This window comes from Equus caballus, chromosome 1 (assembly GCF_041296265.1).
Source record: "Equus caballus isolate H_3958 breed thoroughbred chromosome 1, TB-T2T, whole genome shotgun sequence".
Classification (NCBI taxonomy): domain Eukaryota; kingdom Metazoa; phylum Chordata; class Mammalia; order Perissodactyla; family Equidae; genus Equus; species Equus caballus.
In genome coordinates, this window is record NC_091684.1 from 53,406,840 (window position 1) to 53,429,030 (window position 22,191).

Below are 22,191 nucleotides of genomic sequence, written 5' to 3' on the forward strand. Positions count from 1 at the left end.
GAAGAAATGGATGCACTCCTAGACTCATACAACCTGACAAAACTTAATCAAGAAGAAAAAGAGAATCTGAACAGAACAATCACAAGTACAGAGAATGAAATGCTAATCAAAAACCTCCCAAAGAACAAAACTCCAGGACCAGATGGCTTGTCTGGAGAATTCTACCAAACATTCAAAGAAGATTTAGTACATATCCTTCTCAAACTATTCCAAAAAGTTGAAGAAGATGGAACACTTCCTAACACATCCTATGAGGCCAACATTACCCTGATATCAAAAATGGACAAGGACAACGCGAAGAAGGAATACTACAGGCCAATATCACTGATGAACTTAGATGCAACAGTCCTCAACAAAATATTGGCAAACTGAATGCAACAGTACATTAAAAGAATCATACACCACAATCAAGTGGGATTTATTCTAGGGATGCAAGAATGGTTCAACAACCGAAAATCAATAAATGTGAAACACCACATTAACAAAACGAGGAATAAGAATCACACGATCATCTTAATAGATGCAGAGAAAGCATTTGACAAGATCCAACAGCCATTTATGATAAAAACTCTCAATAAATGGTTAGTGAAGGAAAGTACCTCAACATAATAAAGGCTATATATGACAAACCCACAGCCAACATCATACTTAATGGTGAAAAACTGAAAGCCATCCCTCTGAGAACAGGAACAAGAGAAGGGTGTCCACTCTTACCACTCCTATTCAACGTAATATGGGAGGTATTAGAGCAATTAGGCAAGAAAAAGCAATAAAAGGAATCCAAATTGGAAAGGAAGAAGTGAAACTTTTGTTACTTGCAGATGATATGATACTATATATAGAAAACCCTAAAGAATCCACCAGAAAACTATTAGAAATAATCAACAACTATGGTCAAGTTGCAGAGTACAAAATCATTTTTAAAAAATCAGTTGCATTCCTATACACTAACAATGAATGAACAGAAAAAGAAATCAAGAATACAATTCCATTTACAATCTCAACAAAAAGAATAAAATACCTAGGAATAAACTTAACCAAAAAGGTGAAAGACCTGTACGCTGAAAACTCTAAGACACTATTGAAAGAAATTGAAGAATACATAAAGAAATGGAAAGATATTGAGTGTTCATGACTTAGAAGAATAAACATAGTTAAAATGTCCATACTACCAAAGCAATCTACAGATTCAATGCAATTCTAATCAAAATCCCAATGACATTCTTCACAGAAATAGAACAAAGAATCCAAAAATTTGTATGGAACAATAAAAGACCCCAAATAGCCAAAGCAATCCAGAGGAAAAAGAGCAAAGCTGGAGGTATCACAATTCCTGACTTCAAAACATACTACAAAGCTATAATAATCAAAACAGCATGGTACTGGCACAAAAAACAGACAAACAGATCAATGGATCAGAACTCAAAGCCCAGAAATAAAACCACACATCTATGGACAGTTAACCTTTGACAAAGGAGCCAAGAACATACAATGGAGAAAGGAAAGACTCTTAAATAAACGATGTTGGGAAAACTGGACAGTGACATGCAAAAGAATGAAAGTAGACCATTATCTTACATCATACACAAAAATTAACTCTAAATGGATTAAAGATTTAAAGATAAGAACTGAAGCCATAAAAATCCTAGAAGAAAATATAGGCAGGACACTCTGACATTGGTCTTAGCTACATCTTTTCAAATACCATGTCTACTCAGGTAAGAGAAACAACAGAAAAAGTTAACAAATGGAACTACAGTAGACGAAAAAGCTTCTGCAAAGCAAAGGAACAAAATGGAAAGACAACCCACCAAATGGGAGAAAATATTTGCAAATCATTTATCAGACAAAGGGTTGATCTCCAAAGTATATAAAGAATTCACACAAATCAACAAAAAGTACCCCCAAACAACCCGATCAAAGAATGGGCAGAGGATATGAACAGACATTTTTCCAAGCAAGATATACTGGTTGCCAACAGATACATAAAAAGACGCTCAACATCACTAATTATTAGGGAAATGCAAATCAAAACTACAATGAGATACAACTTTACCCCAGTCAAAATAGCTTTAATTACCAAGACAAAAAACAACAAATGTTGGAGAGGATGTGGAGAAAAGGGGAACCCTCATACACTGCTGATGGTAATGCAAATCGGTGCAACCACTATGGAAAACAGTATGGAAGTTCCTCAAAAAGCTAAAATTAGAAATTCCATATGACCCAGCTATGCCCTACTGGGTATCTACCCAAACAACTTGAAATCAACAATCCAAAGTAACATTTGTACCCCTATGTTCACCGAAGCACTATACACAATAGCAAGACATGGACACACTCTAAGTGCCCATCAACTGATGACTGGATAAAGAAGATGTGATGTGTGTGTGTGTGTGTGTGTGTGTGTGTATACACACCATATATACACAATGGAATACTATTCAGCCATTAAAAAAAAGGACAAAATCGTCCCATTTACAACAACACCGACGGACCTGGAGGGTATTATGCTAAGCGAAATAAGCCAGACTGAGAAAGACAAACACCCTATGATTTCACTCATATGCAGAATATAAACAAACACATGGTCAATGAAGACAGTTCAGTGGTTACCAGGAGAAACAGGGTGAGGAGTGGGCACAGGGGGTGAAGGGGAGCACTTATACGGTGACAGACAAGAAATAATGTACAACTGAAATTTCACAATGATATGAACTATTATGAACTCAATGAAAAGAATATATTTAAAAAAAATTAAAAAAGAATCAAAACTTTCTAAAAATAGACCCATCAGTTGTGTTTCTATACTCTAATAATGAACAATCTGAAAGTGAAATTACCAAAAGAATTCCATTTACAATAGCATTGAAAAGAATAAGCTATGTAGGAATTAACCAAGCAGGTGAAAGACTGTACAATGAAAACAACAAAACATTACTAAAAGAATTTAAAGAAGACATAAATAAATGAAAAGACATCCTGTGTTCACGTACTGGAAGGCTTAACTATCGTTACGATGTCAATACTACACAAAGTGATCTACAGATTCAATGCAATCCCTATCAAAATCTCAACATTTCTTAAAGAAACAGAAAAATTCATCCTGAAACGCACACGAATCTCAAGGGTGAACAGCCAAAACAATCTTGAAAAGGAACAAAGTTGGAGGACTCATTTCCTGATTTCAAAACTTACTACAAAGCTGTAGTAATCAAAACAGTGTGAGAAATAAACTCTTACAAATATGGTCAAATAATTTTTGCCAACGATGCCAAGACCACTCAATGGAGAAAACACAGTCTTTTCAACAAACAGGGCTGGGGAAAACTGAATACCCACAGGCAAATGAAAGAAGTCAGATCCTTACCTAAAACCATAAACCAAAAGGAACTCAAAATGAATCAAAGGCCTACACATAAGACCTAAAACAATAAAACTCTTAGAAGTAATTATATGACAAAAGTTTCAGGACACTGGATTTGGCAATGATTTCTTGGATATGACACCAAAGGAACAGATAAACAAAAGAAAAAATAGACAAATTGGACTTCATGAAAACCAAAAAATCTTGCGCATCAAAAAACACTGTCAAGAGAGTAAAAAGGCAACCGACAGAATGGAAGAAAATGTTTGCACATCACATCTAATAAGGGAATAACATCCAGAACATATAGTGAACCCCTAAAACTCAACAACAGAAAAACAACCTGATTCAAAAACAGGCAAAGGACATGAACAGACATTTCTCCAAAGAGGATACACAAATGGCCAACAAGCACATGAAAAGATGCTCAACATCACTAATCATTATGGAAGTGCAAATCAACACTACAAGGAGATACCACCTCACACCCACTAGGATAGCTATTATCAAAAAACTAAAAACAACAAGTGTTGGAGGGAATGTAAAATAGTATGGCTGCTGCGAAAAACGGTATAGCAGTTCCTCAAAAAAATTAAAAATAGAATTACCATATGATCCAGTATTTCCACTTCTGGGTATATACACAAAAGAATTAAAAGCAGTCTCAAAGAGATATATATACACCCATGTGCACAGCCAAAAGGTAAAAGTATCACAAATGTCTATCAACAGACAAATGAATACATAAATACAATGTGGTATTATACACACAATGGAATACTATTCAGCCTTATAAAGAAAGGAAATTCTGATACAGGTTACAACATGGATGAACCTTGCAGACATTGTGCTAAGTGAAATACGACAGTCACAAAAAGACAAATACTGTATGATTCCACTGGTGTAGGGTACTTAGAGAAGTCAAAACCATAGAGACAGTAAGTAAAATAGCGGTTGTCAGGGGCTGGGAAGAGGAAAATGGGGAACTGCTGTTTAATGGGTAGAGAGTTTCAGTTTTGCAAAACAGAATAAGTTCTGTAGATGAATGGTTGTACAACAGCGTGAACTTACTTAATTCCACCGAACTTTATACTTAAAAATCATTAAAACGAAAAATTTCATGTTAAGCATATTTTACCACAATTAAAAATTCTAAAAAGTTTTAAAACTTTAAAAATTTTATACTGGGAAAAAAAAAGGAAAGCAGAAAAATATATTTTATAAGAAAATATGTCGAAAGAAGTAAGTTAGCTATTCCTTGGTGGTGGAAGTAGAATGATTATGATTTTCTACATTATACTATTTAGCATTTCCCAAATTTTTTATAATGTATATTTTTTTTGTATAATAAGAAAAAACTTGAATTTTAACAAGACGTTTGTGTTGGTTAAGGAGTTTTGAAAAGTTAAACGACTTTCAACAGAAACAAATTTCTAAAATTATGACAAAAATTACAACTAAACAATTTCCTAATAGAAATTTTCTCCAAAATCAATAGTTTATGAATATACACTAGAAATTCATCTTGATTTTAACTGTCTCTTAGAAACCGAAAAGGTTTTCTAAAGTTCTGTTTATTCTTTAAGTATGATACTAAGGATTACTTTTTGCTATTATTGATGTTACCGCTTCCTGCTTTTGAGACTTTTCATACAAAATTCACATATATGTCAAATGACTCAGGTTTTAACCAATTTTGGGGTTAAGGTTTATAAAATCAAAAAAGTATGCTAGTCATGGTTTTAAAAAATTCATATTAACAATTCATCATGATCATTCAAAAGTTCTTAAAACCTAACAGGGATAAAATTATCTTCTTTATTTTGCTAGAGTATTCAAAGTATTCTATTAAAACAATAGCTCATGGGTATCTTTCATCTTTCCATATTATTTTCTTTTAAAAATGCCATTAATTCAATTCACTTCGTTCCCTCCCTCCTTCCCTGCCTTTTCTTTTTTATTACTTATTCGTCAAACTTTTAAAGGGTTAACTGAAAGAGAAACTCTATAAGCACTACAATTATTAGCAAGCAAAACTATCCTTGTGGGCCCAGCCCAGTGGCATAGTGGTTAAGCTCGTGTGCTCTGCTTCAGTGGCCACGGGTTTACAGGTTTGGATCTCGGCCACAGATCTATGCATGGCTTATCTAGCCATGCTGTGTCAGGTGTCCCACACATAAAATAGAGAAAGATGGGCCCAGATGTTAGCTCAGGGCCAATTTTCCTTAGCAAAAAGAGGAGGACTGGCGGCGGATGTTAGCTCAGGGATAATCTTCCTCACCAAAAAAAACCCACCCAAACTATCCTGGTAAGTAAAAAATTTTGAAAGTATCCTTGTAAAAACACTTTGAAAGTACCCACCCTGATAATACTTGTACCAGATACCTGAAATAATGTTTCAATGGCTTTTAAAATATTTCATATTAACGTAAGAAAATTATTTCATTCAAACATATACTGCGTATCTGTTACATGCAAAGCACTCCGCCAGAAAACAGGGATAACAATGGTTAAAAAGATGCAGCTTTTTTCCTAAAAAACTAATAACTTATTTAATTAGTAAGCTTTTTTAATAAAACTCTTCAAACTAGCTGAGAATTTATTGAAATCTCTATTTTCTTAAATGGAACATTTCCTGATATGAAGTAATTTTACCTATTACCCGAACATATAATTTCACATTAAATATCTGCTATTATCCACAATAATTCACTCAATTTTGACTAAATTTAACAAACCAAGGAAAATCATATGCTATTGAATACGTTATAACAGTATTCTCTTATCATCCAGCTACAAAGTTTCATTCAGCAAAGTAGTTTCACACTGCACATAAACCAGTCAACTATCTCTTAGTAGTCTTTAATCCAATTTATGTATTTCCCTTAATATGCTGAAAGTACTAACAAAAAGACAAAGTTTAATCAAATGCAAGCAGTATTTTGAAATTTCTGGCAGATACTTCAGAGCCTCTTCAGGAATATCAATCTATAATCACCAAGATAAATTTTAACTTCTATTCAGTTCTTGTTCTTTTAAGACAACCAACTGAAAATGCTTAATGAAATAGGAATAGGTCTTACCAATGCAGGCCACTGAATCTGTTTGCTCTTTGATCCCTGAGTCTGGCTAGGGCTGTTCCTTCTGGCCCAGATTAAGTGGTATTCCACCAAGAAGGCCGAAAAATCTTCATAAACTTTAACCCACTCTCGTTTATCCCATTCAAGATCATCAAATTCCACATATGCCTATGAAAAACAAAACATAAAACTCCATAAGAAATACAGTGTGGTATTTTAAAATATAAGTTATGAAGTTGAATCAGAAAAGACATTAGCAAATTCATTATTCAAAGTAATATTTCTCCGAAAATCATTATTTAACTAACTTCTCTTAACCTCTCTAAGGGGGTACCTTACAACTCCTACTTATTTTATGACAAGAAGATAAACCATAAGTTTATTAAGAAAAGCAATTTATACAATGTGGGTCAGTACAGATTGGCCAATATCTACTAAAGACATACTATAAAGAACTCTGTCAATACTGGTGATTCTAGAAGCAGAGGTAGGGAACCATTTTCTGTAAACAATCAAATAGTAAATATTTTAGACTTTGCAAACCATATGGTCTCTACCACAACTACTTCTGACTTTGTAGTATGAAAGCAGCCACAGAAAATATGTAAACAAATGAGGTTAGCTTTGTCCCAATAAAGCTTTAACTCAAAGACAGGTATCAATACAAGGATAGTTCAATGAATGAAAATTGATCAATGTAATACACCACATTAACATAATGAAGGAAAAAAACTACATGATCACCTTAACTGATGCCAACAAAGCATGTGACAAGTAACACCCTTCTGTGATTTCCTCAAACTAGGAATAAAAGAAACTACATCAACATAATGAGGATTATATTCACAAGCCCACAGCTAAAATCATACTCAATGGTGAAAGACCGAAATCTTTTCTTCTAAAATAGGAACAAGACAAAGATATTACATTTGAAAAACCGAAGCTGACTCTTTTATACTCAGTCATTCAATCATTCAACCCCATCTTACCCCATTTTCATCCTTTTTCATTCATTCCCTAAAATTATCTCTTCACAGACCCTACTCGATTATGAGTTATGCTGGAGGCAGTCTTGTTCTTGTCTTTTTCTTCCACCTATCTTCTGCTCCATTAGACCTGAAGTGTTTGTTTCTACTTATTTAATCCTGCTTGTTCTTCTGGCCTCATTTGAGTTCTTCCAGGACATTTTTTAACTCCCACTTCGACTCAAACTTAGCTTTGAACTCCTACAAAGCAGTTATTTTTCATAAAATTTATATAAGTATATAATCAAATATTGCCCTATATTCTTCAAATATAAGGAGAATATCTTCAAATTATGGATGCAAACTAACTGAGGGTAGAACTGTTACAGTGTCCAATACAGCGCTGCATACACACAGTGTTTGGTAAATATTAAATATTTCCTCACTCTTGCAATCATGGACTTTTAAACATGGAGGCAAAACTGGTAAAAGACATGTTTGATTTTGAGGTCTTTGCGCTGCTGCCCATTAGGAAAGCTAGTTAGATGCTCTCACCTGTTAGAACTTGCAAAAAGGAATACACTGTTCAAGGAGTTAACTTCTGCTCCTAGTTAGCCATACCAAGTCAGGGCAGGAGTCCAAGTCAAGGAAGAAGGCAACAAGACTGTTGGCTTCTTCTAAAGATGCATCCTTAGGGGTTGAGCTGAGGTATATCTGGTTTGATGCAAAGGTTTTAAACCATACCAATTTCTCCACTACTTAAAATCTTTTAAAATTCCCATATTTAACTACTAAATTGTGGTATAAAAAGGCTTTTGGAAACTCCAGAAAACTGAAGCAGAGATAATGCTCAGGAAAACATAAGCGCTATCTTTGTTTTCCCCTCATGGACAGTAATATGGTCTTGTTGACAAAATGTTTCAGTCAAGAACCTAAAAAGCCAAGGTTTGTAAAAACGTCCCTACCCTAAAGGACATAAATTCAATGTAAATTCTTCCAAATGCAAAGCTCTTAATATAAAATTAAAGTTTTCAGCATGAAGTGAACTTTCTAAACTCAAAGCTCATCTCGCATGGACAGTGTCACTGGCAGATTTAGAAATCTGCTGGGACCTTGGGGACAAAAGCAAAGTAAAATTAGACATGCTGCTGCTGCTGCTGCTTTGCTGTGTAGCAAACTTACCTCAGATTATCAAAAACAATGAAGGATTTGGGATTTGCCTGGAGAGGGAGGGAGTGAGGGAGGGTGCGAAGGAGAGACCGGAAGGAGGGAAGCAGCAAAGGAGCACGGGAGTGAGGGAAGGAGGGAGATGCTAATAAACTGGCCTGATACCGTTTCATGGATTCTGCCAAAAAGCATGAGACTCCTAGGACTTTATTACTTAAAGCAAAAGCTACTTATTACTTAAAGCAGAGAATCAGCATGCTGCTTGTGTGGGCTTCTCATGCCTCCCCAGTCCCATGGAGGGATGCAAAGGGCCTCGGATGGACATCTGTGTACTTAGAAAGTTGTGTTACAGAAGATGAGTGCTCTCTTTGAGGAGGGCTTCTCACTTTTACAGTAAGTGTAAGAAAACCTGCTCTTTGTTTAGGGTAAGTTATTACCTCATCTCTCATTGCTGCTCACTGCAAACACAACTCTGAGAACTGTCCCAGGTGAAGAGACGTCAGGGTTTTGCATTCTTGGCATATCTGGCAAGAACATGCTTAGTGCCCATGTTAGATTACCTATACAAACACAGATAAGATTTTGTATCTTGGCTAACTCAATCAGTAACTAATCTAGCCTTACAGTGTATGGGTACGTATGTGGGGTGAGGTTTGGGGAGGCGTAGTTTTTCTTCTCATCAATCTGCAAACCTACATAAAACACTGTATATTCTTACTTGGTTGTCTAATTATACATTACTTTATATTAACTCCTTCCTCATTCACCTCTCTTGAGTCTTTCTGTCTGCTTCATTCTGTCTTACTAACTAAAATACAAGATCCTTGAGAGCAAGGATTAGTACACCTTCACCATTTTGCATCTCTAGTGCCTGGCACACAGTGTCTGACAAACTAAGCGCTCAGCAAACGTTTGTGAATACCCAGCATCATACAAAAACACATCACAAGTACAAATAAATGGCTATTTTGCCAAAGAAAAAGAAAATAAAGTCCTGAATGGAACATGAATACAGTTACTCTACTAATTATTTACGGCACTCAAAATTATGTAAAAGAAAGAAAAAGATTTCACTCAGTAAACACTTCTCATTGCATATTAAAGGCAATTATTATGAACATTGGGGATTTAGAAATAAGAGATATAAAGAGTTAACAGCCATGGATACTCCGGTCATTACCACAAGAGTGGAATATGACGGTGAGAAAAAGGCTAAACAAAATAATCATTAAAAATAATTATTTTATAGTGAACATGTGATAAATACTTTTTTTAGTCAAGATATTAGGAAAATGAATTCTAGGAACTGGTCACTAGGTAATTACAAGACTGTCACATTTCTCTTCTAATACATGTCTCCTACAACAGATGTCAACATGCACAAATTCTCAGTTTTATACATGTGTAATAGCAAGTACTGAAAGAAAAGCTGTCAGATTGTCAGAGGAACCATTGGCAAGAAGAAAAAAGTATAAGCGGCAGGTGCAATTCTGTTTCTGCTATTTTGCCCATTAAAATTAACTTAACCTTTGAACTTGCCAAACACAATTACTGCTTACATGGAAAATATCTCTTTTCTTCTGCATGGATTGATTGCTTCAAAGTCGCAAATGAATTTTCGTCACTTGGCTTGGAGACCTATACTCAACTTACATATATCAAAATAACAGGATATGAAAGCTAAGAATTATTACTTTGGTCTCAAATGTAATTTTAGCTCTGCCACTTCATTTTAGGACCTCTACATAAACCACAATCTTTATCTGCAATGTAATACTGTTAATCTGGAAAAAATGTGAGAACAGTAAAAATATTAGCTACATAAAAGTCTACTAATATACCCATTTGAAAAGATATTTCAGATTAATATGATGTATACTTTTTGAGCTAAAATTCATCAATAATTATCACACAATTTTTCTAAGACCCTAGGAGAATCCCTTACTTGTCTAGAACTATAAAACAATGATTAATAACTAAGAAAGCCCCTATTATATTCAGTGACTATGAGAAAATTATAATCATACAAATGTTTCTACTGCAAAATCATGTGATGAAGACAAATTTAGTTATTTTTACCTTGGTTTCAATAATAATATAATAACAAATTGATATCATACCAACTTGGTGCACTATGGGCCTCATCTTTTTATGTACTCTAAAGTAAGAGTGACCTGTATGATGTCACGTGAGAACTGTGAAGATTTCTCAGGCTGGGTTCTGTCAAAATCAACCAGTAACCATGGGCTAAAGCTACTTAGCCTCTAAGAATCTTTCATGTTAAAAATAAAAGCACTAGGGGCCGGCCCCGTGGCCAAGTGGTTAAGTTGGTGCGCTCCGCTTCAGCGGCCCAGGGTTTCGTTAGTTTGGATCTGGAGTGTCGACATGGCACCACTCATCAGGCCATGCTGAGGTGGCATCCCACATAGCACAACCAGAAGGACCTACAACTACAATACACAACTATGTACTGGGGGGCTCTGGGGAGAAGAAGAAGAAGAAGAATTAGAAAAAGAAGGAAAAAAGAAGATTGGCAACAGATGTTAATTCAGGTACCAATTTTTAAAAAAATAAAAAAATGAAAACATATGGAATCATCATTTTTTTATACATACATAAGCATTAGGGAAGGCAAATAAGTCATAAGCAAAGTTCATGAACTAATAAGTAACAAATGTCTAACTTTATCAGAGATCTTCTCAAGGCTTTTAATATGCCAGTGTTCACTGTGAAATATTAATAACAGAGTTTATACCATGAGATTTTCTCCAATTTATCTGTCCATAAAATCTTCTATTATGGGATGGTTAACAGAGTATTATTCTATAAAATAGTGATATGGAAATAAGCAGACTGGTTTTTCTGCAAGATTTACCTATCTACAAATCTATATAAATAATTTGATAATAAGAAATCAAATGTGCCAAAACCTGGTCATCACTGCCCAAATATTCAAAAATTTAAATATGATATTAAATTAATGGGGTTTAAAGTATAATACCAGTAAATCTAAAAATTTTTTTCTGAAAACATAAATATTGCCCTATGCACCTTTACAAAACCAAAAACATTTAACCATGGCCTAATGTTCATATATGTTAAAAATCAGATTATCAAATTAAAAATGTTAATTATGACAGATTTAATCTACCTCCCTCCCTAAAGAGTAAAGCACATTTATTTCAAAAGATATACTGTAAGGAGATATTTTAAATAAAAGTAAGTTATCAAGGATCAGCCCTGTGGCGTAGTGCTTAAGTCCAGTGTGCTCCACTTCAGCGGCCCAGGTTTGCGGGTTCAGATCCTAGGCACGGACATACACCACTTGTCAAGCCAAGTCGTGGTAGCAACCCACATGGAAAATAGAAGAAGACTGGCACAGGTGTTAGCTCAGGGCTAATCTTCTTCAAACAAAAAATAAAAGACGAAGATTGGCAACAGATGTTAGCTCAAAGTGAATCTTCCTCACCAAAAAAAAAAAGTAAGTAATCAAATAGAGGAATATGATAAATCAACAAAGTTTAAATAATGTTTTTATTTTTACTGGCTTAGAATTGTATTTAAAATAAGTTTTCTAGGTTATAAAAAATTCTGAAAACTAAACAAAATTAAAATCATTTCATGAATTTAGTTAATAGCTAAAACGAAAAGACAATGAAAAAATTTCATAAAAATTAGATAACAAAACAAGGCCATTTGCCTCTTTTTACTTTAATTTCACTTGACACAAAAAGTAAACAAACATAACCATAATTTTAGGTCACTACCAAAGTTTACACTTTTTATTAAGTGTCAAAATTAATACGCACTCATGAACTAGCCCAAGCTTAAACAGAAGTAATACAGCAAGCAACAATCAACAATTCTAAGAACTATTTTAAAGAAAGTGGTTGATCTTAAAAAATAATGAACTCAAAGTTTAGAATTAAACCTGAGAAACCTTCTGGCATAATCCAAGGTATAAACGGTTTAAAACAATGTACTTCTGGATTCATGATTTTGAACTAAGATTTAAAATTACATTTTCTTAATGGATATTGAGTTTTAAATTTTCTGGAATTGACTGTCTCCTTTAGTTATACAGACCAATAGCATTTAAATGACATCAGTCTTTACAGGCACATGGGGAGCTCAAAGATACAGGCCAGGCTCACACAGTGCAGGTGCTATAAACTGGCATATATTTCAAAACAATCTGATGTCAGGAATTCACAGACAGTATTCTCTTCATTTATCCAGAGGTCACTTACTTACAATTCTTAGCTATCAGCTGGATAGCCAAGACTTCAGAAGCAAACACAAACAAGTGTTTGAACAGCCATAATGGTAATTGTCAAAGATCCAAACACTAAAGTGGAAGACCCCCCAACTCCAACAAAGTCTGTGAAGAGAAAAACCTTTGATAAACACTAGGCTGCAAACTTTGTAACAATCCAGGAAAAAACCCCCAAAGATGAGAAGAAGCAAATAGAAGGAGAGAATAAATTAGCTATGTAGGATAGACATCCTTTGGGAGCTTAAGGAGTATTCACTTCGACCTTGGTCTCACTGTAGTTAATATGGGGTTAAGGGAAGGATATAGGTGAATAGATATAGAGTTGGGTTTTTGCTTTACTGACCGTTTTCATTAAATATAAAGAAGGTAAATGGTACCTTCTCTGGAGATAGTATCTCCAAAGTAGTCTCTCTGGAGATCAAAGGGCAAATAAGAAATACGTATCTTTAAATAGATAACCAGCGTCCATCATTGTTCTCTGTTCCCCAACCTTGGTTAGTGGACAGAAGGAGAAGAATTCTTTCAAACACGTTAACAAGGACATTTATTTGCCACTCCCATCATTAATTAGAATACGCAATACAGACAAAATTAAATTAAAATTCAACTTTTTAAAAAGTATTCTTATTGTGGTAAAATATATATAAAATTTGCTATTTTAAACCATTTTTTTCCTGCTTTTTCTCCCAGAATCCCCCAAGTACATAGTTGTATATTTTAGTTGTGGGTCCTCCTAGTTGTGGCATGTGGAATGCTGCCTCAGCGTGGTCTGACAAGCGGTACCACGTCCACACCCAGTACGTGAACCAGCAAAACCCTGGGCCGCAGAAGCGGAGCATGCGAACTTAACCACTTGGCCACAGGGCCGGCCCACGTTTTAACCATTTTTAAGACTACAATTGAATGGCATTAATTACATCCACAATGCTGTACAACCACCACCACAATCTATTCCCAAAACTTTTCATCAGCCTAAACAGAAACTTTTTACCCACTGAGTAATAACTCCCACTGCCGTCCTCTCCAGTCCTTTGATAAATTCTAAACTACTTTCTGTCTCTATGAATTTCATAATCCAGATATTTCATATAATAACTGTACCTTTGTGTCTGTACTATTTTACTTAGCATAAGGTTTTTAAGGTTCATCCATGTTGTAACACATATCAAAACCTCATTCCTTTGTTTTTGGTGAGGAAGGTTGGCCCTGAGCTAACACTTGTTACCAATCCTCCTCTTTTTACTTGAGGAAGATTGGCCCTGAGCTAACATCTGTGCCAATCTTCCTTTGTGCTGTATGTGGGGTGCCGCCACAGCATCACTTTGATGAGTGCTGTAGGTCTGCGCTAGGGATCCAAACCCACGGACCCTGGGCTGCCAAAGAAGAACACACCAAACTTAACCACTATGCCACCAGGCCGGCCCCAGAACGTCATTCCTTTTTATGGCTTTCTAATATTCTATTACATATTACATACACTACATTTTATTTATCCATTCATCTGTTGATGAACACTTGGGTTGCTTTCACCTTTTGGCTATTATGAATAATTGAAAATTGGCATATAAGTATCTCTGACTTCCTATTTTCAGTTATTTGGGGTGTATAAATCCAAAAGTGGAATTGTTGGGTCATAGGGTAAATTCTACGTTTAACTTTTTGAGGAACCAATAAACTGTTTTACATAGTGGCTACACAATCTTCCATTCCCATTAGCAATGTACGAGGGCTTCAATTTCTCCAATCCTTGCCGAACTTTTTTTTTAATTATAGTCATCCTAGTAGGTGTGATAAAATTCAACTTTTTAACAAACAAATATCATATTCTGTGTAGTTACATTACACTTAGGCAGCCCTGGCAGTCTAGTGGTCAAGATTCGGTGCTCTCACTGCTGGAGCCCCAGTTCATTTCCCCGGTCAGGGAACCACACCACACATCTGCAGCTGTCATACTGTGGTGGCTGCATGTTGCTGTCATGCTGAAACCAGTATTGCAAATACCAGCAGAGTCATCCATGGTGAACAGGTTTCAGCAGAGCTTCCAGACTAAGACAGACTAGGAAGAAGGACCTGGCCACCCACTTATGAAAAGACTGACCAGGGAAACCCTATGAATAGCAGGAGAGCATTGTCTGATGTAGCACCAGAAGGTGAGAGGATGGGCAAAATGACTGGGCAGGGTTCCACTCTGCTCTACACAGGGTCACCAGAAGTCAGAATTGACTCAATGGCACTAACAACAAAAATATTAAATTTACCATGGTGAACTAAAATTCTAAGTAGAATTCTGTAGATGAGTCTAGTACATATTCACACCTGGACAGTATATTACTAGAATGACAATCATAACAAATAAAATTAAAATACATATTGTGGCATATAATTCTAGGTTCTAAAAATTCTCAAGTAGTTTGGAGATGACAGGGATAATCACTCACCTCCCAGGAGGCATTCAGATCATTATCACACATTACCAGTCTTATCAATAATGGTAATAAAGGCAACACCAGTAACAACAAAAATAAAAACAGCTGGCACTTCATAGTGCTTACTTTGTGCCAGGCACATATATTAAGCCATTTCATCATCACAATCACTCTGTAAGATTACTTGTATTAGTGATAATGGTAATAAAAGTAACACCAACGACAGTAACAACAGAAGCAGCTAACACTTGAATAGTGCCTACTATGTGCCAGGTACATATATTAAGCCATTTGATCATTATATACACCCTGTAAGTAGGTACAGTTATTATCAACTTTTTCAAATGTGGAAATTGAGATAGAGAGAAATTAGCTGTCCAAGGTCAAGCACCTAGTAAATGATGGAGTCAATAAAAACAGTAAAATAGCTCATAAGAGGCCTAACAGTCACAGCAGCATAGTCCCTACAACCTGGCACACACACCATGTGATAAATCACTAAATAGATAGGGATGTTTGGGTAGCTGACTCCTTTGTGGCTTAAAGGTAGAAGAGCATACACTTAAAATGACCTTAAGATTTTCCACATTGACTCTGCGAGTTAGAACTCTATGGGGCAAAATATGAAAAAGGATCAAATGAAGATAGGAAATAGGAAAAAAAGAAATCAAGCTTTTTTCAATATTTGTATTGCTTACTCCTCCTCCTCTTTATGAATGACTTATCTAATAATCTCTTTACAAGATTATTTGGTGAACAACAAGATGTATCAAGAACTGCAAATAATTCAAAGATGCTTAAGTTTCAACTACCTTCTTTACATCTAATTAAAAAGAATTATATTCCTGTCATGTCACCTAAGTTCCATATTACATTACAAAATTCAATATATATACTATTATCTTTTGGATAAATTACGTATAGTATTTAAAGTAATATCATTGAGGATGATAAGTGTCTTAGTCTGTTGGGGCTGCCATAACAAAATACCATAGACTGGGTGGCTTAAACAACAGAAAATTATTTTCTCACAGTTCCAGAGGCTGGAAGTCTGAATTCAGGGTGCCAGCTCGATCCACTTATGATGAGGACTCTCCCCTTGGGTCACAGACAAGCTGCCTTCTCACTTTGTGTTCACATGACCTCTTCTTCATGGGAGCAGAGAGAGAGAGAAAGCTCCCTTTGTATCAGGGTATCTCTTCACATCAGGGCACTAACCCAATTGTGAGGGCCCCAGCCTCATGACCTCACCTAACCCTAATTATCTCCCCAAAGACCCCATCTCCAAATATCATCACACTGGGGGGGTTAGGACTTAACAAATGAATATGGGGAGACACAAACATTGAATCCATAATGATGGTAATGATAGCTGCAGCTAAAATTTGAGTGCTTACAATGTGTTGGGCAAGATTTTACACAAGAGAAAACTAAGGCATAAAGAAGTTGAGCAACTTACAGCTTTTAGACAGTTATTTAAATAATGATACACAAATGAAAATGGCTAAGTTTAGAGTTTTCTATTTTTTGGGGAGCACCAGTGGACAGACTAAAAAGTGTTTAGTATACTTCAGTATACTTTAAATGAATTTCAATCTTTACTTCACACCATATATGAAAATCAGACGCAAGTAGGTCATAGACGTTAACATAAGAGGTAAAACTTTTTGAAGAAAACAAAATTTTTGTGACTTTGGGTTAGGCAAAGAAATTTTAGAAATAACTTCAAAAACACAAACCATAAAAGAAAAAATGTGATAAATTAGATGTCATCAAAATTTAAATGTTTTTGCTGTGTGAAAGACAATGTTAAGGAAATTAAAAAGGTAAGCCATAGACTGGAAGAAAATATTTATGAATTGTGTATTTGACAAAAAGACTTGTATCCAGAATATATAAAGAACTTTCAAAATTCAACAAAAGGAAAACAAACCAATCAAAAAACATGGGAAAAGATTTGAACAGATATTTCACCAAAGAAGATATACAGACTGCAAATAAGCACACGAAAAGATACTCAAAATCATCAGCCATTAGAGAATTGCAAATAAAAACCAGAATGAGATGCCATCACACACCTAACAGAATGGCTAAAATTTCAGCCACATGAAATAAAAACCTGTGTTTATACAAAAACCTGTATGTGAATGCTTATAACAGTCTTACTTTTAATAGACAAAAGCTATCAACAACACAAATAAGGAATGGATAAACAAACTATGGTACATCCATATAATGAAATACTTCTCCGCAATAAAAAGGAACAAACTATTAAGACATGCAACAACATGAATGAATCTCAAATGCTTTAGGATAACTGAAAGAAGCCTAACTCAAAAGGCTATATACTGTATGATTCTATTCATATGACATTTGGGAAATGACAAAACAAGAAGGACTGAGAATTGATTATTAGCTGTTCAGGGTTAACGTAGAGTGGGGAGGTTTTGAAGGTTTGAATACAAAGGAATGGTAGCAAAAGGAAATTCTGTGGGGGAATGACTGAACTGTTCTACATGTTCACTGTAGTAATGATTACACTACTACGCATTTTTCCTACCTCACAGAACTGTTCACCAAAAAAAGTAAAATTCATTCAGATTAAAAAACAACAACTCATAAGTAGAGAATTTAACTGAAAACTAGAGGTGGAGGAATGAGCATGATGAAACACCATGCCGCTCCTTTCTCCCAAAGGCAAGGATGCAATAGTACCATACTTATTTTGGATTATACTATAAAGTCTCATATGCCCTTTGGGGAAGGATAAAAGAATGAAATGGGAATCTCAAATGTAGGCTACATTCTGATATGCTGGTGGGCCAAAAAGTTTCTGCAGTCATACTACATTATCACGGCACAGGTTGATCCCAGGATCCTTTTTCCTTGAGATAGAGGAAGCAAGAACCCTGTAGTGAGTCCTCTGGCATACCCACGTCCATCCTTCCATTTTCTTGCTTTGAAAAGGCAAATGTGGGCGTAGAGGTGGGGTGAGGGAAGAGCTCTGGAAACAGTGACAACCTGAGATTACACACACACACACACACACACACAGAATCCCCAAATGCCATATAACTGGTAAAGTAGCAACTTCTGTGGAAAAAGAAAGCATTAACAAAAGAACATGCCCTAAAATGAAAAGGACATAAATCTCGGGTCCTAGAAAGTTTAGGATATGGCACCTTATTTATAAGCTTGCAAATGTTTTGTTTCCAGGGAGCTCTTAGAAAGGATATCCCTATTTTTTAAAGAGAAACTGATACCTTTTCACAATAGGCACAAGGGGGCACTGGAGCACAGAATATTAGGTATGTCTTATGATACACCTAAGGACTTTCCGTAGGTTCAGCAAATAGAAAAAAAAAAAAAAAAAAAGAAAGCAACAGTTGGTACACATGCATCTCAGTTTCACAGAAATTTCTGTTTTCAGTTGAAGATTTTTCAAGACCGGATTCAATTGTAAGCATTTTTTCAACGAATTCATCAACCAAATTTTTTCCTTCTATCAAACCCTATTTTACAGGAAATGTTTCAATCTCTTACTTCCTATTAGGTCAATTATAATGCTTGAATTTAGTAAAAAAACCACAGAGTTCTTCAAGTAAACATCACTATTATTTACTATTGTTCTTCACCACAAGAGAGTGAAAGCTACAAATACTTAAATTCATAAATAATTCTTCAACTACTTAGTATGCTAGATTACTGCCTCTGATTTTGGATGTATGAAAAGCTACTTTGAAAAATCTAATTGTCCTTTTTTATTTTCAACTTTTCAGTATACAAACAATAACCTAATGGATTCCACCACGTGCCCAGTATCCAGCTTCAACAATTTTCACCTCATGGCCAATCTTGTTTCAACTGAAAAAGTTACTAATTCTGTAAAATTATCCATTATCAATCAGTATTCAAGTTTCCCAGCTGTTTTTCTTTTCGGCTTGTTCAAATTGAGATCCAAATAAGTTCTACATACTGCAACTGGTTGACATGATTCTTACATCTCTTTTTATCTATAGATTCTACCTCCTCTTTTCCTCCTGTAACTTTTTTATTAAAGAAATCAAGTCATTTTCCTACAGAGTATGCAATGATGTGCATTTTGCCAACAATACCCCTGTGACATTTTTAAACATGTTCTTCTGTCCTTGTATTTTCTAAAATCATTGAACCTAGAGTTTTAATCAAATACAGAATTGATGGAAAAGACAACCTCATGCGAGATTTTGTGTTCTTCATTAAGGGGCATTTATGTACTGCCTCATCTTTCTGTGATAACAGCAGCCAATGATGTATATTGTCTAAATCCAGTACTTCACTGAGAATCGCAAAAAGTGATATTTTAATTTTACCATTCCTTTATCATTTACTATCTGAAATACGTCTGTTAAGTGAAAACTGTCCTCATTAAATCTTTGGTTTCCAAAAGGCAGTTTGTTTGAAAAGGAAGGATAAATAATTAAATTTTATGAGTTTTTGAAATAACAAGTTGGTACTCTAACCTCTCAAAATGGTAAACAATTAGAGTTTGTTTTTCAGGGGAGAGATCATTATAAATTCTTGGATTTAAAGAAATGCAGTATGCTTCAAATCACCACCGTTGTTATTCCTATCACTGTCAAATTTTCCCATCTTTGGCCAGTGAGAGCCCAGGCCTTCAATTAGTTTCTGAGCATTTTAGACATGACCTTAGTAGTCTTTGATAACTTCCTTGCTTCTAGTATAACAAAATATCCCAGGGTCTCTTGTCCATCTCCTGCCCTAGACCTGAAATGACCCATATATCCAAGGAACCTGGTCCTTTTCAATGGGAAATACCATTCAGAGACAACACTCTGGGTTCTAGGAGTGCTCGTTGAGTTGATCACTTTATCTAGGCCTTTTATAGTGGTCAGAATTTGTATGACTTTATACTGATACTTTCAAATAAAATTCAACAGGTTTTTTTTTTTTTTTAAACTTCATTGATCTTATATTTCTATCTCATTTCTCCCATACTGAATATCCCGTTATACAATGACACTGACATAAATTCATTTGCTTTGTTGCATAATACACATATAACAGTCTAGGAATAATCATACTAACATGATAATTAATGTGGGGATAGCTTTATATATGCTAAATTGTGTGTTTCACAATAAATCCAGAAGTATGACTGAGGATACAAATGTATACCAAATAGCATTCACAGTTGCCAAAGAGGCTATGCTTTCCAGAGGCCAAAGCAAAAAATAATGAGTTAGTATTCACTGTGTGACATAAAAACAAGTCCTTAATTGCACTGCTACCATTGAAACAAGAAATACAGCCATTTAATTTGAAGTCCTACAACATGGCTTATATACACTTTAGTATCAGCTTCTACAACAGGCTAAGACAGGTACAAATAATCTGTGAATTCACCTAAAGGTAAGTTTAGAGCAGTGCTGTGTTCAAGAGAAACGAGATGGGCTACAAATGTGATCCAATATGTAACTTTAAATATTGTATTAGCTACATAAAAAGTGGAAAAAAAAGGGTGAATTTTACTAATATATTTTCAAAAATACCTATCAACAAAAATGTCATTTCAACATGCAGTCAACAAACTGATGCAATATTTTACATTTTTTTATTTATACTAGGTCCTCAAAATCAATGCGCATTTCACACTTAAAACAGATTTCAATTCAGACTAGCTACACTGCAAGTGCTCAACAGTCACAAGTAGCTAGTGGAATAATGAATGGAGTATTCCTTAAACAATCTGCCATAATTTTTTCTTGCAGTTGGGCTTTAATAAAGATTTGGAGTTCTGTTGAAACCTGGAGAGAGGATATTTTATGTTACAGCATAACCAAAAAAAAAAGTGTATCATGTAGAAGGCAGGGCTGAGTTCCTCTTATCCACAGCATGTGTTTGAGTGAATGACCATCTTATCTTGACAAGAAAGTAGACAGAAGGTCAGAATCAAAATCTTCCATAAATGATTTCATCTACTCCAACACAAACATAAGTAAGCAATCCAAATCCCTAGGGACTATGCCCAAAATTCTGACTACTAAAATGTTAGCCTACATACTTGCCATACAATCCAGTAATTCTACTGCTAGGTATCTACTAAAGCATATGTCCACACAAAGATTTGTACCCACGTGTCCAGAGAAGCATTATGCAAAACTGCCAAAAAGTTGAAACAACTTAAATATTTGTCTATCATCTGGTCAATGGATGAACAAAATGTGGTAAAGACATACAATGGCATACTGTTCAGCAGTCTAAAGAAATGAACTACTGATTTATATACAATAACATGGATGAATCAAAAGTCAAAACTATTTTGACAGGCAAGAGATGCAGGGTCAGAAATGAGGATTCAAGGCAAAAGGACACAAGGGAACATATTTGTCAAAATGTACACTTAAAATAGCTAAGTTTTATTGTGTAAAAACTGTATTTCAATAAAGATGGTTAAAAAACGGAACTAATGTACAGTCAGAAAAAAAATTTAGGCTGGACTATTTTCAAAAGCTAACCCAACATTTACTTTAGTCATCAAAGTAATGAAGCTTCAAGGTAAACCTTTCAGACAAAGTAGTTGGAAATTTTATCATTGACCTTTAGATTGCAGACGGTGGTTGATTCACTATTTATCGATTCATTTCTCACTGTGTTTTACATGCAGTGGGAACTTTACAAATGCATTATTACATTTAATTTGCAAAACAACAGTTGTTGTCAAATACATCCTCTCATTCTACTTTCACCATAACGTTATGAAGAAAAAAAGATGGATATTATCTTAACATATGAGAAAACTGATATCACAGAGGCTAAATTTTGAAGGTTCTTCATAATAAGCGTTGGGACTAAAACTGAAAATGAGACCACTGATAAAGAGTCTAGGATGCCTTCTACTACACTTCAT

General features: G+C 35.0%; 1 protein-coding gene across 6 annotated transcripts in view; it reads right to left on the reverse strand.

The window, feature by feature from the left end:
- Positions 1–22,191, reverse strand: part of JMJD1C (jumonji domain containing 1C) — a 346,762-nt gene that overhangs the window by 173,481 nt on the left and 151,090 nt on the right. For all 6 annotated transcript variants that reach the window (XR_011422710.1, XM_023643798.2, XM_070225674.1 and 3 more), the window contains one exon: positions 6,451–6,615. Coding sequence is in view for 3 of the 6 variants with exons in the window: in XM_023643798.2 (XP_023499566.2) it covers positions 6,451–6,615 (165 nt within the window). In the remaining 3 variants the exon portion in view is untranslated. The remainder of the gene's footprint in view (positions 1–6,450; positions 6,616–22,191) is intronic.